Source organism: Dreissena polymorpha, chromosome 8 (assembly GCF_020536995.1).
Source record: "Dreissena polymorpha isolate Duluth1 chromosome 8, UMN_Dpol_1.0, whole genome shotgun sequence".
In the NCBI taxonomy this organism is placed as follows: Eukaryota; Metazoa; Mollusca; class Bivalvia; order Myida; family Dreissenidae; genus Dreissena; species Dreissena polymorpha.
Window position 1 is genome coordinate 19,139,019 of NC_068362.1, and position 16,077 is coordinate 19,155,095.

Sequence of the window (16,077 nt, forward strand, 5' to 3'; positions counted from 1 at the left end):
GGCAATGTTAACTTTTTATCTATTAATTGTTATCATACCTCTTGTACTCTTAAACTGCACCAGACGTGTTGTGTTCCTGACAGGCCAAGAACTCCAGTGGAGTGATAGGCCTTATACCTGAGAACTACATTGTTGTGTTGGAGGAGGAGGGCTCTACCACAGCCCAGAGTCCCGTCAACCGCCATTCAGTCACTAAGGGCACAAGTAAGGGCAGCTTCTCTGCTTGACTATATGCATAATCTGATAGAGATTATCATCCCCCCCCCCCCCCCCCCCGCTAATGGTGGAAGGATATAGAATTTTCGTTGGCAGTCCATCAGTACGGAAGTTCCTCCGTAAGTCCATATCTCTCCGTATGTCACACAACTTTTAGGGCTATATCTCAGAAACTATATAGCAAATCAACATGAAACTTCATAGGTGTATAGATATCCATGAGGAGAATTGCCATGCACAAGAACAATAACTATATACAGCATTAATAAGAGTTATTGCCCTTTGTTTAGTTCTTTGTATGATGTAACTTTTCTGGACTATATCTCAGATACCATGCAAGACTTCAACATGAAACTTCATGGGTCTATTGATACAAATGAGAAGAAGTACCATGCTTAAGAATCATAACCCTTTTCAAGGCTATATCTCAGATATGCTTAAAATTTCAGAATGAAACTTCATTGGTGTTTTGATATTAATAAGGAGAATTGCAATTCATAAAGTATTTTTTATGATTGTACCGTATATCAAGGGATTTGCACCCATCCTTAAACAAAATTCATTTGGCTGGGGATATCAATTCACTAAACAATTTCCAAAAAAAATGAATGTTTTGTAGAAAGTTTTTTTTTTAGATTACCTGTTTATGCAGGTCCAACAAATGTTTGCCAAATAATTGATAATTTGATATAAATTTTACATATTAATCAACCATTTACCATAAAATGAAAATTAAAAGGTATTTTGTTAATATTTAAATACAAGACCTTTTGATAATGAAATAAACTATATATGATATTTCTTTGTATTCTTTGTTATCTTAATAATGCTCTTTGACAATATTGAATCACAGTGCATTTTCTAGTGGGTGACATGAATATCTCTGTTCATCCCCAGCATTCATTCCAAGCAGTGCCGATGATGCTGACGTCGGCTCCCCACCCCCTGTCAGCCCCTCCTCCCCCTCCTTTCTCCCCTCCATTGAGGTTCACCAGGGGGAGGAGGAGGGGGAGTTCCCCCCACCACCCCCACCCCCAGACAGCTCACAGGATGTGACGTCATACTCTTCCAGTGACATGGAGGTACAGCAGGCCACCATGAGCAACATGTCCCTCCCATGCGGAGGTAAGAAACATTATGCTCCCTGGCACAGAATACTTGTTTTTCTTTTGCTCAGCAAGGTTACATACTGACTGTTTTTCCATATTAGGTGGGAAGCTTACCATATTAGGTAAGTAACAAAAAAAGACATCATGGATGTAAACAATACAACGTTATATCATACAGAATAGCCAACTTTTATACTGTTGTTACGTTGATGATCTAGAATGAAGTGTCCTCTGTAAGATAAATTTGTTACTCTGCTTCTAACTGACCCAGCACAGTTTGATACATGGTAATACATTTATGTTGGGCTCGAATATGCTCTTGCCCAATATTACTGTGCTAATTTTTCAGACGACTCTTAACAGACATGCATTAAGCCCTGTTTTCTCAGATCAAGGCTCAATGATATTTCAGAGGGGCCTTGGGTTCGAGCCCTTTATGACTACGAAGGGACCTCGTCAGAGGAGCTCTCATTTGTAGAGGGTACCCTGATACGAGTGCTTAGGAAGGATGAGAACGGCATTGATGATGGCTTCTGGGAAGGGGAGCTCAACGGGAGAGTGGGCGTGTTTCCCTCCCTCGTGGTGCAGGAGTTGACAGGTCCAGACGTTATGGTAAATAATTGGAAAGAACTTTCTAAAAGCATCATGTCAGTAGACTAGTCAGAATTTGTTTGTTTAAAAAATCTAGTCATTGTCTCGTGTGCGTTATTTACCTTTTATACCTTAATTATAAAACTAAATAAAACTTGTTATTAAAACTTAATAATTTTTTTAAAATAGACTGAATTGATTTTGCTTTATTGTAATTAAACTGATTGAAAACAATTTACCCAAGTGTTGTGTGTGTGTGGCTGTCCTACTTGCTAATTTATTTGAAATTGTTGCTTAAGATTTGTGCAATGTTTACGTCAAAATTGATTGTTTCTGCATTGCTTATATCCTATGAAGCCCAGTGGTTTTCTTTCTTGTGGAGTGATATATTTAAAAAATAAATATTCATGTAAGCTTACAAGTTTTAGATACATTGCAATCATGGATCAATTCTATCCTGGCACATCATAAATTCTATCTTAATCATAATTATTATTTTGCAAATCAAAATTACATGCTATCAAATAAAACAGTATATTGTTTCATCTTAAGTATAATCAATATTCATTGTACTATCAAATGGTACTGTCCCTGCTAATATTTTAACCAAATTCTCTGTGTATGTTTGTGCATGCACATGTGTCTTTTTGAGGCCTCCTAACATTTGACTTTTGTCATTTTAAAATGGGTGTTCTGCTTTATGCAGCCAATATAGCCAAGACCAGCTAGTGCAGTTGCAGAGACCTTTCTCTGTAAGTCATGCAAGGTTTCATGGTCTCAGACAGGATGGCTCTTGCCCAGACTGTGCGAATATGTAGGCTGGTTCTGGAGCTACACTGGCAGCACATGACACAAGACTCATTTTGGCATGAAGCTGCTTATTTCATTTTAACATGTGATTACTATTGTGGGCCCATCCTGTTGGTGCCTGCATGGTTATATTATCCTGTTGCCGTGTTACCATTGTTTAATAATAAGATATCATATTAATCTCCCAAGTTTTCATTTGTTAATGTAGATTTCACTATCAAATTCCCATCATGCTCAACTTACTGCAGCAATACAATGCATGATACACATTCTAAAAGTCATGTTTTCTCTAAAATAGTTTTCTCTTCCTTTCGTATTTTTATGATCATAATGCATGTTTTATTGTTTTGCCACTTGAAAACTTGACTGGATCCACAAAACTTCAATAGATAGATAGTTAAAAGATTCAAGTGTTTATTTTTTTTTCAAACAGTCTTTTGTATTTAAAATCTGTTAAAATAAGACGCATAAGAATATTCACTAAAAATAAAAACAACTACTGAGAGTGAAAACAAAATTATTCAAAATACTTGTAAACCAGCCACAAACATAAGTAAGTTTATGGTTGAAAACAATTTAAAAAAACTTTTCAAAAAAGAATATTGTGTATACGAACCTACAGAAGGGGTCAGTGGCTGGTATTAATAAACCTCCTAAGGGAATCTTAGCTTGAACTTAAGTAGAATTCTAAGATTGTATTTTGCATGTAATCTTTCTATGGGAAATCTTAAAGTATTGAACATGTAAGCCATGTTTATCAGTTTTAAACATTTAAATTTGTAGTATTATTTTAAATATGAAGAATTAAGCAACTTCGTATATTTAACAAATCTACTAAAGTTTTCTTATTAAAGTATTCCTAAGGAGTTTTGTGAATACTGGTCCAGACTTGGTAATGACACCATCCAACTAGACTGTTTTGTAAGCCTTGCCTACCAATGATCTGTCTGTAGCCCTCCCTTTCCTTGATGTCTGCATGTGACTGTGTTTCAGGACTTCCCCTCCCCTCTACAGTCCCCTCCAGACTACATGCCCCCTCCCCCTGTCACCATCACGGCTGCCACGCCCGAAACTGAGCATCCACCTGCATCCCCCATATCTCTGGTCCCTAATGGAACAGGTAACCATAACGCATTCAACAGTACTGGATTCTTTCCAATCTGACCTTCTGTAGACGGATCAGTAAGTGTGTGAGCTCTGCTCAAGCTTGTTTTCTAATATGTTTTAAGTATATAATTTCTTGTCTTGATTGTTTCAATAAATAAATAGTTTAAATCTAATATAATTTTTAGCGAGGCTGTTTTCGGAGAAAACCCGAGCTATTGTCATAGCCAGCTCGTCGTCCGCCGTCCGCCATAGGCGTCGTGCTCAAACCTTAACATTGGCCATAACTTTATAAATATTGAAGATAGCACCCTGATATTTGGCATGCATGTGTATCTCATGGAGCTGCACATTTTGAGTGGTAAAATTTCAAGGTGAACATCATCCTTCAAGGTCTAGGGTCGAAAAAACAAAGTCAAGGGAAGTAATAAGCTTTAAATGGACATAGTTATCTGACCTGCCCACGTATATATTTTTGTTAAATAAATCAAAGCGGCGCAGTAGGCGGCATTGTGTTTCTGACAAACACATTGTGGTAAATGGTCAAGGTCATCCTTTACGGTCTATGGTAAAAAATACAGATTTAAGGGAAGTAATAAGCTTTAAAAAGGGAGAAAATTATTCAATATTGAACATAGCCACTTTATATATTTGGCATGCATGTGTATCTCATGGAGCTGCACATTTTGAGTGGTTAATCTACAGTCACGGGCGGGCGGGGTGGCGGCGTGCTCGAAAATGTTAAAGTTCTTATTTCATGGTATAACTTTGGTATGCTTGGACCTAGAGTCTTCAAACTTGACATGAAGGTTGGCCAGGATTAACAGATGACCACTGGTCATTTCAATGTCATTCATTTGAAGGTCAAGGTCACTGTGACCTTAAATGTTAAAATGTTAAAATTGTTATAACTTTGGTATGCTTGGACATAGAGTCTTCAAACTTGACATGAAGGTTTGCAAGCACACTTAGATGACCACTGGTCATTTCAAGGTCATTCATTCTAAGGTCAAGGTCACTGTGACCTTGAATGTAAAAATGTTAAAGTTCTTATAACTGGTGTGATAGAAACCTTTTGGAGTGATCATAAGGCTGTCTGGATTTCTGTGTAGGTATGTGAAAGCAAAACAATAAATAGTATTATTTCATCTAAGTTTATTTTCTTACATTTGATAATGAAATTGATGGAAACTTCAAACAATATCTTACTAATTTGCTAATAAAAAAATTGAGATCAAACTTTCCTAATTGTCAATTCAAGTTCATATTTGTGACCTTAAATGTTATTGTTGTTCATGTATATGCATGCATTCAAAACATAACACAAGGTTTGCTCATGCCTTGAAAAGTACTTACATTTCATTTTGACCTTTGAACAATATTTCAGTAATTTAAGTATTGCATTGACAAAAACACGAAAGGTACTTTCCTGTCATTTAAATCAAAAATCCGGCTTCAATGCGGTCATCTCCGACCGCGGAACTCTTGTTCTTTTAAATGATATAATTATAATTTCATTGATGTTCATTACATACCTGTGGAGTTATGTATTTCCATAGATACATGATCAACTCTGGTTATGATCTCTTTTAAATCACAGGCCTTGGTTGTCAGTGATGTCTGACATAGTCATAATTTACTGTGAGTCCTTCCCCCCCCCCCCCCCCCCCCCCCCCCCCCCCGGTTGGATTGGACTAAATTCAAGGGAAGTAATAACCTTTAAAGGGAGATGATTTCTTTACCTGCCAAATGATAAATAGAAATTTTATTTCAATGCGGCGCAGTAGGGGGCATTGTGTTTCTGACAAACACATCTTTAGGTCAAAGGTCAAGGTCACTGTGACCTAAAAAAAAAAGTTCTGACAAGCTTTCGCAGCCGAGCGTGGCACCCGTTATGCAGTGCTCTTGTTAAGTAAATTTAGTGTAAACAATCAGGATAACTATATTCATGCCCCCCTTCAAAGAAGAGGGGGTATATTGTTTTGCACATGTCGGTCCGTCCGTATGTCCGTCCGTCCTTATGTCCGTCCGTCCGTCCACCAGATGGTTTCCAGATGATAACTAAAGAACGCTTAGGCCTAGGATCATGAAACTTCATAGGCACATTGATCATGACTCGCAGATGACCCCTATTGAGTTTCAGGTCACTTGGTCAAAGGTCAAGGTCACGGTGACCCGAAATAGTAAAATGGTTTCCGGATGAAAACTCAATAACGCTTATGCCTAGGATCATGAAACTTCATAGGTACATTGATTATGACTGGTAAATGACCCCTATTGATTTTCAGGTCACAAGGTCAAAGGTCAAGGTCACAGTGACCCGAAATAGTAAAATGGGTTTCCGGATGATAACTCAAGAACGCTTATGCCTAGGATCATGAAACTTCATAGGTACATTGATCATGACTCGCAGATGACCCCTATTGATTTTCAGGTCACTAGGTCAAAGGTCAAGGTGACCCAAAATAGTAAAATGGTTTCCAAATGATAACTCAAGAACGCTTATGCCTAGGATCATGAAACTTCATAGGTACATTGATCATGACTCCCAGATGACCCCTATTGATTTTCAGGTCACTAGGTCAAAGGTTAAGGTCATGGTGACTCAATTTAGAAAAATATTTCAGGTCATTAGATCAAAGGTCAAGGTCACGGTGACTCAACTTAGAAAAAAGGTTTCCGGATGATAACTCAAGAAAGCTTACGCCTAGGATCATGAAACTTTATAGGTACATTGATCATGACTCGCAGATGACCCAGTTTGATTTTCAGGTCACTAGGTCAAAAGTCAAGGTCACAGTGCCAAAAAACGTATTCACACAATGGCTGCCACTACAACTGACAGCCCATATGGGGGGCATGCATGTTTTACAAACAGCCCTTGTTAATATTTAATGTGTAAAGAGGGAATGGCAATAAGTGATCAGTAGATGCACATGCCAAATTTATGTTGTGGTGTTGTTTTCATTGAATATGTGTTCATTAACCCATTCTCAGACTTAAGAACAAAACAGTTGTATACATACTAAATATATGCCAAATTCCTTTTACAGGTGTCACTTATGGCATAAGTGAATGCTTTATAACAGTGCTGAATTTTGCACAGCTCAGTTCTGCTTTTAAAAATGAAAACTCAACTAAAATTATTTTGGTGGACTTGGGCTTTAAGTCTAAGAATGGGTTGATGAACATGGCCCCAGGATAAATGTGCAGATACACCTAGCATTCTCACTGAATCATATTAACTCTAACCCTAAAACCTTCTGTTGTTAAATGAATTGTGTTTTCATTATTATTCTCAACTTCTTTGATTTCTGAAATTGCATGGTGTACATCAAAATCTGTTGAATTTATTCTTTATTTTTGAGTTATAGCTGTTGCCACATGAAAGCAGCCTGTCAACACACTGGCATCATCTGTGTTATTCAGACTGCTCTTCAGTATTTCTGTTTGCACGTGTTTGTTTTCAGTTCACCTTTCACCACATCGTCGTAGGCATGTTCGTCAGTTTTCCCAAGGGAGTCGTAAAGTGATCGTTGTTAACCCCACATCGTTTGAGTCTGCTGTTTAGGTACATTGTCAGTGCACCATGTACGTGGCACAATTTGAGCGTGAAATTGCTGTATCAGCTGAACGTTTCAGTTTCAGATACATCATTTTCCCCTCAAAACTTTATTGGCCTATTCACTCATCAATTTGAATGAAACACTCTCACAGGTGCAGTAACATTGCAGTTCAATATTTTGTGATAGTTACGTGCTTAACATATGGGTCATGTCATGCAAAAATGAATCTTTTACTTTATATGGCCAGTTATCCAGACCTGCACATCCAGGCAGTCTGGTCAGGAGCCACTCTTGCCGCTGTGAAGTCAAGCATGGTATCATGGTTTCATAAGAAGACAGGGTAGCTCTATACCAGATGCACGCATGGGCAGGATGGTCTTAAACCAGCTGGCAGTGCATGACATAAGACCCATTATTGCATGATGTGGCTCATATTACTTTGTTAAATATAATGCACTCAGCCTCAGAAAACACACTTTCAACAACACAATAGCTATGGGACTCACTCCTTAGTATCTGCTTGTTGTACCCCTCTTCTATACCCATTGAAGGATTTTCATGAAACTTGGATGTATTGTTTAGGTCATTGATAGGGATGTGCAGAAATCATGAAGCAGTCATGCCAGCTCAAGGTTATTTTCAAATTTGAAGTTCTTAGATTGGAGACTCTGTTTTTATGGGGAATATACAGTACAGTCCACGCATTTTCCCCAAAAAACTTGCTCCCTACGCGGGGCTTTTGTCTGCTAGCGAGTGCTTCAGCGGCGGGGAATGCTAAAACTCTCTGCGTTCCGCCAAGTTAGCTAATACCCACGGCGTGTATTACTTTAGCCTAGTCCGTAAATGCAGAAATTTCCGTTCTTATCAGGACACCACCGCGCAACACTGGGGAAGCAGTGTGCTACTGTGCATGCCAAAAAATAAAAACATTGTAATTAAAAATAGTTTAAATACTGTGGCTAATAAAAATAAAGATAATTGTATTGAAAATTAATATCTGTTTTAATTCACAAGTACGTCTACAATATGAATGAATAAGCAGGATACAAACATGTTCCGACTATCCATTACCCTATAATCCAGTATAAATGCGATTTCAATGTTCAAAACCAAAATAAGACCAGAATTGACGCTAATGTGTTTTAGAATTTTGAGTCCGCCATTTTACGCAAGCGCATATATGCAAAGTGATTTTTTTATGGGATAATTCCCATGTAATATGAGTTTATCAAGTGACACGAGGTGTGAGCATCAGCACTATTTGATTATAACGACCAATCAATGAGTGTCTTCAATCAAATTTATTATTTGTAAGTTGACGTATTTTTTCTATAGTTTTGATGGGCAATACTTTTTCATCGTGTGCATTGATTCCGATGTTTTTTTTCATTCTCAAATACTAAAAATACTGATTTGCACATCTATATTTAGTTACGACACATGGCCTGATTTAACAGGCATGCTTTCCATGCCTGGAACTTCTCTGTCAGCAGCAATTTCTCGCTCTTCTTAAAACACGAATTTTACTTGGCATAGTGAATGGCCCGTATGCATACAAAGGGGCTAAATAATATAATCAGGTGGCTGTAGACGAATTGTGTAATTCAGTTCTATAAATGGACATGATGAAATATACTTGTACTGAAATTTAATCGTTTCCGCATAAAATTTGTAACTGGTAATGTTTTCACAACTTACTCGCCATAAGTAATTAATTGCTCCCCATTTGCATTTACCTTGAATTACTTCTCAGAAGGAACAATTATTGGTTAAGTAATAGTTAGCGATAAAAAGGTGTGATGAGGATGCCAGATACCGTCTTTCATGCACTGTTTAATTACCGATGGATATTACGTAAATTTTATAACTGCTTCCTTTTAAATTAATCTGTGATAAACACTTACTTTAAGACGGACATCAATTAAAAATAATGATCGCCAGTTAACCCACCCTTATACGCATTTACACATGTTGTGCACTTCTTAAAATTGTATATATATTTATATATGTACTTGTAATAAATGTAATTTTATTTGAAAATCAGTAGTTCAAACAAAGATTAATTGATTGTTATCTCTTTAAACACAGAGTTTCCTCCGCGTTGCCCAACGCGGAGGTCCACCGCGTCGGCTTATCAATTTGCCGATGGTTAAACTCGCAGTCCCCAATCATGCAAACTCCACGTATCGCGGGACGTTCTTAATCTCACTCCATCTCCCTCCATAAGCGTGCCCGCAGAGTAGCAAGGGAAATTGGGGAAAACGCGTGGACTGTACTGTAGCTGTCCTTTGGACAACTTTCTTTAAGTTACAACAACCATGATGCCGCTTAATATTTAAATTAACAAATCTATGCAAAAGCATAATGGTTATTTATATTACAAAAGAATATTGTCTATAAATATGGGAAAGAAAATCCTATCTAAAAAATATATATTTATTTAGTATTGTCAATCAAATAAAACCATTGTCTATTGATTTATCAATACGTTGAAAGAATTAATGAAGCTTTACTATTCAGCAAAGTAGGCAACTTTTCAGTTTACAAAATTAAGAATTTAGACTGTTCAACATCAACGCTACCAGCTGTGAGAGTGTTTCTGTGCACATTTGTTCATAATTACTAATCCATTATATACAAATAACTAATAAATGATAAAACAATTTGTATGATTTTGTGTTGTCTAAAAACAGGTGCTCTGGGTTACCATTTTCTGCACTTTTATCCGTATTCTATTCTACTTCAATGCTCATGTTGACCCATAAACATATTATCAAGTAACTACCTGTTTATTGCTAACTTGCTTTTAATGTTCACATAAAAAGATTGTCAAAAAGCTGAACAACCAAAGAAAAACAAATCCTTTTGGACAATATATGCATTTAAAAAATAAGTTGGTTTTATTAGCTCTGCATTTCGGAGAAAACCGAGGTAATGTCATAGCCAGCTCATCGTCCGATGTCCGCATCGTGCTAAAACCTTAACATTTTTTTAAGGTTTTGAACATTGGCTCTAAAATCAAATTGCTTCCACCTACAACTTTGAAACTTCATATGTAGATGCACCTTGATGAGTTCTACACGCCACACCCATTTTTGGGTCACTAGGTCAAAGGTCAAGGTCACTGACCTTTAAAAAAAAAAAAAATCTGACAAGCTTTAATTTATTCAAAACTGCACGCGTAGCTGAGCGTGGCACTCGTTATGCGGTGCTCTTGTTATTTAAATATTTTGGCTAGAATGTCTCTTGTGTTTTTCTCATTTTCCTTTCTTTTTTTATTCTGCCATTTAAATAGCGATTGGCTGTCTGTTTACTGTCTGTCGGTTACGTTTGGAATTATATCATTAATGCTTTCTTCAGAGCTTTGATACTTACATTTATAATATCTATGAACACACCCTCCTGACCATATTTGGACCCTTTTTTGGACTTAGGATATTGCAAAACTTTCAGTCTTGTTTAACACGAATTAGGTTTTTCACCTATCACCTCGGGTAACAAAGCTTAGAGCAAGGTTACTTCTATGTATATTTTCAATACAAACACATCATTTGACCTCATTATGACCTTGACATTGACATTTGTTATTTACCCAAAACGATGCGTTCTGTCTTACATCAATATTGGATGCTACAAAGCTATGATGCTTGCATTGATGTTATCTATGAACACTTTGAACCCAATTGCATTCCTTTTGTTTAATTTAGATGGTCCAATGTTTCATCTAACATCAAAAATACATCCTTGCATTTATTATGTCTTTTAACACTATATTTATGATGTCTTTGAACACTTTTTTTATGATGTCTTTGAACACAATCAACACACCCACATCATCTGACTTTAATATGTCCTTGACTTTGACTTACTTTCAGACTTGGCCTCACTCAAAAAGGCAATCAATCAATACTGATAAGGCTTCCTCTACGCCAGCCATCAGCATTTATTCAATAAAGAATCTTGTTTGTGAAACATTGAATTGTTGCTCCCCAAACCATGGAAGATACGTTGAATTGTTGCTCCCCAAACCATTGAAGATACGTTGAATTGTTGATTCCCAAAGCATAGAAGATACGTTGAATTGTTGATTCCCATGGCAGCCAAACTTTACAAGATAAATTTAAGTTTTCCTTTAGTTATTTTGCTAACACATGAGTTTTGAAAATGTGAATAGTGTAGTGTAACCCAAGGCATCGCATGTTGGTTAGAAATACTTGTTTGACAAATATGGTGTTAGAATACTATCATGTTTATGAAATACTTGCTTTTTTTACAGCATGCAAACGTAGTATAATGGGAACAAAACGGTATAATTTTGTTACTAAAATATGGAAGTTTAACCAATGAAAAGTGTTTGTTGAAGGTATTGGGAAGTTAATTGGGTCTATATACTAACACTGCGTTTTCATACTATTGGGCAGTGCTTATTAGAATGTTCTACACCATGCACAATGTTTTAAATCCTAAAAGCAATTTATAATAATTATATTGATAAAGATTGTATGAAAATGTTTTAAAACTTTTTTTGCATACATTTCTTTGATCTAATTAAAAGACCTTATGAAGATTAAAACAGTTTGTTATGAAGTGTGCTCTGTAGCATATTGCCAATTAACAGTATTGTATTAGTCAAGCAAATACAAAATAAATAAATAAACACAAAATGTTTCAACTGATTCTCAGATTTATTAAAATCCTTTATATTAAAGTAAGTATTTATGCAGGGATTTGATTGCGCTTTTGTGTGACACAAAATGTGTTTTTCTTGACTTGTTTTATCTACTTGTATAATGCTTTATGTAGTAATATACAAGTTAAACTGTGTCTTAAGCGCTTATATTTGTAAATTGATTTAATTATTATATGCATGTACATTTTTATAAACCAAAACAGATCTCAATAAAAGTCAGCTATTTTATTTATGAGTAATATATATGAAACTATATATCTATTTTGATCTATGCTAAGAAGAACATCAATTGTAAAGAATTTGTAAAAAATACATTAAAATATGTATTTGTTATTTGCAAAAACCCTTGAGTTTAGGAATAAATTGAATGTTTGATTTTACTAACATTCTTATTACATTTTGCTGGCCTTGAATCATTTTATCATTTGCCACTATTTTTAGCTCTACTATTATATATGAAATATATATAGTGGAGCTATCCTACTCACCCCGGCATCGGCGTTTCCGTTTCCGTTAGCGTGCAAATGTTAAAGTTTTCGTACTACCCCAATTATTTTCATTGTCCCTTGACATATTGCTTTCATATTTTGCATACTTGTTTACCATCATGACTCCCAACCTATAAACAAGAGCAGACAACTGTATCAAGCATTTTGACAGAATTATGGCCCCTTTTATACTTAGAATATGCATATTATTGATAAATCTATGTTAAAGTTTGCGTACAATCCCAAATATTTCCTGTGCCCCTTGACATATTGCTTTCATATTTTGCATACTTGTTTACCATCATGACCCCAACCTATAAACAAGAGCAGACAACTGCATCAAGCATTTTGACACAATTATGGCCCCTTTTATACTTAGAATATGCATATTATTGATAAATCTATGTTAAAGTTTGCGTACTACCTCAAATATTTCCTGTGTCCCTTGACATATTGCTTTCATATTTTGCATACTTGTTTACCATCATGACCCCAACCTATAAACAAGAGCAGACAACTGTATCAAGCATTTTGACAGAATTATTGCCCCTTTTATACTTAGAATATGCATATTATTGATAAATCTATGTTAAAGTTTGACAAAACAACACTTACCTGACATACCACAATGCACTCCACTCAAACCATCCCACACGCCGACCCCCCCCACCCCCCACCCCCCAAATGTTTTTTTTTTTCTTCTTATTTTTGAAATATCATCTATTAAATGATCACACACACACATTATACCCCCCTCTCCCCCCACCCCCATTTTTTTTTCTTATTTTTGAAAGATCATCTATTAAATGGTCACACACCTACATTATACCCCCCCCCCCCCCCTCTTCATGATGGCTTACGTTATACTGTCAAGCACTCGAATAGTTGAGCGCGCTGTCCTCTGACAGCTCTTGTTTACTGACAATCTCACTAAATTAAAGGAAAAAGAAATGTGTATCACATTTTATTTGTATGCTTAATTTTGCCTTTTAAATTCAAATCCTGGTATGGTGTACTTGAAATAAAAACACTTAGATTTAAGCACTCTGTTTTTGTTGGTTGTAAGATAATTTGTATGTCCCCACTTTATGAGGGGGGGGGGCATATAGATTCTCCACCATTGTCTGTCTTTCTGTCTGTCCCATTTTTAGCTCACCTGAGCGATAGCTCGAGGTGAGCTATTGTGATCACTCAGCGTCCGGCATCCGTCCGTCCGTCTGTAAACAATTTGAAAACATCTTCTTCTACTAAACCATTGAGCCAATTTCAACTAAATTTCATGTGGAGCATCCCTAGGTCATGAGACAAAAGAATTGTTAAAAAAAATTTGATCACATAACCAAGATGGCCGCCATGACCATATATGGTAAAAACCTTAAAAAATCTTCTTGTCAGAAACCGCTCATCAGATTTTCAAAAAATTTCACAGGGATGACCTTTGAGGGCTCCCCTGAAAAAGTTGTTAAAAGAAATTTGATTCTTCAAAAAACATGGCCGCAGGAGCTCGTTGAACTTTGCATGTTTATTCGTTTTTGCCTATTTTGTGAAAACTTTCAAAAATCTTCCACATTTTTTGTCCGATCCTTTCCAAATTTGCACAGTGTCTTTATATCAATGAGGACACGAACCCTACAAAAAATGAGCATTATTGGTCCATGAAGTACAGAATTACCTCCCCTTGAATTGAGAAAATGGTGTTTATGCAATAAAGTCCAAATTTTTCATCCAATTCTTTCCAAACTTGTAAGGATTTAGCATGGTTCAAACAAGGGAAACAACTACGGTTTATGCATGTTCTTTTTATTACAGATTTGCCTCCCTTTAATTCATTCAAAATCTCATTTTACAGCAGAGATTCCAAATCTGACCTGTAAATGAGCCCCATATTTACTGCTGGTGCTATGTTACCTTTTCCCATTTGATCATTCTTAAGTATTGGTCTTGTAATGCTGCTACTGCTACTGCTACTGCTACTGCTACTACTACTACTACTACTACTACTACTACTACTACTACTACTACTACTACTACTACTACTACTACTACTTCTACTACTACTACTACTACTACTACTACTTCTACTACTACCACTACTACTACCACTACTACTACTACTACTACTACTACTACTACTACTACTACTACTACTACTACTACTAGTACTACTACTACTAGTACTACTACCACCACCACCACCACCACCACGTCTACTATTACTACTTCTACTACTACTGCCACTACTACTACTACTTTTACCACTACTACTACTACTACTACTACCACTACTACTACTACTACTACGACTACTACTACTTCTACTACTACTTCTACTACTACTACTACTAAAATTCTACTACTACTACTACTACTACTACTACTACTACTACTACTACTACTACTACTACTACTACTACAACTTCTATTACTACTACTACTACTACTACTACTACTACTACTACTACTACTACTACTACTACTACTACTACTACTACTACACCACCACCACCACCACCATTCACAGTGACAAAAAACGTATTCACACAATGGCTGCTACTACAACTTATAGCCCATATAGGGGGGCATGCATGTTTTACAAACAGCCCTTGTTTCTATGGGATTTTAACCACAACTGTTCATGTTTATCTCCGACACATATTTTTAGGTCACCTGTCATGAAGTGACACGGTGAGCTTATGTGATCGTGTGATGTCCGGCGTCCGTTGTGCGTGCCTGCGTGTGTCCGTGCGTCCGTCCGTCAACAATTTGTTTGTGTAGACAGTAGAGGTCACAGTTTGCATCCAATCTTGATGAAATTTGGTCAAAATGTTTATCTTGATGAAATCCGGTTTGGGATTGTATTTGGGTCATCTGGGGTCAAAAACAAGGTCACTAGGTCAAATAATAGAACAACCTTCTGTAGACAATAGAGGTCACAGTTTTCATCCAATCTTTATGAAATTTGGTCAGAATGTTTATCTTGATGAAATCTGGGTTGGGATTTTATTTGGGTAATCTGGGGTCAAAAACTAGGTCACTAGGTCAAATAATAGAAAAACCTTGTGTAGACATTAGAGATCACAGTTTTCATCCAACCTTTATGAAATTTGGTCAGAATTCTTGATGAAATCTGGGTGGGATTGTATTTGGGTCATCTGGGGTAAAAATCTAGGTCAAATAAATAGAAAAACCTTGTGTTGACAATAGAGGTCACAGTTTTCATCCAATATTTATGAACTGTGGTCAGAATGTTTATCTTGATGAAATCTGGATTGGGATTGTATTTGGGTCATCTAGAGTCAGGAACTAGGTCACTAGGTCAAATCATAGAAAAACATTGTGTAGACAATAGAGGTCATAGTTTTCATCTGATCTTAATGAGTCAGGTGAGCGATTCAGGGCCATCATGGCCCTCTTGTTTTGTTGTGCGTTACTCAAAAAGTATTGCCGCTACTGAGCTGAAACTTTTTTTTTAACACATTAACCTGCATGTGAAACTGTTAATC

At 36.4% G+C, this 16,077-nt stretch overlaps 1 protein-coding gene across 4 annotated transcripts in view; it reads left to right on the forward strand.

Moving 5' to 3' along the window:
* LOC127842625 (F-BAR and double SH3 domains protein 2-like) overlaps positions 1-16,077 on the forward strand; it is a 97,502-nt gene that overhangs the window by 70,087 nt on the left and 11,338 nt on the right. The window contains exons 17-21 of one of the 4 annotated variants that reach the window (XM_052372216.1): positions 84-204; positions 1,114-1,341; positions 1,738-1,937; positions 3,720-3,846; positions 7,301-7,401. In XM_052372216.1, coding sequence (XP_052228176.1) covers positions 84-204; positions 1,114-1,341; positions 1,738-1,937; positions 3,720-3,846; positions 7,301-7,401 — 777 coding nt within the window. The remainder of the gene's footprint in view (positions 1-83; positions 205-1,113; positions 1,342-1,737; positions 1,938-3,719; positions 3,847-7,300; positions 7,402-16,077) is intronic. The other 3 variants (XR_008031797.1, XM_052372215.1, XM_052372217.1) reach the window with 3 other exon arrangements.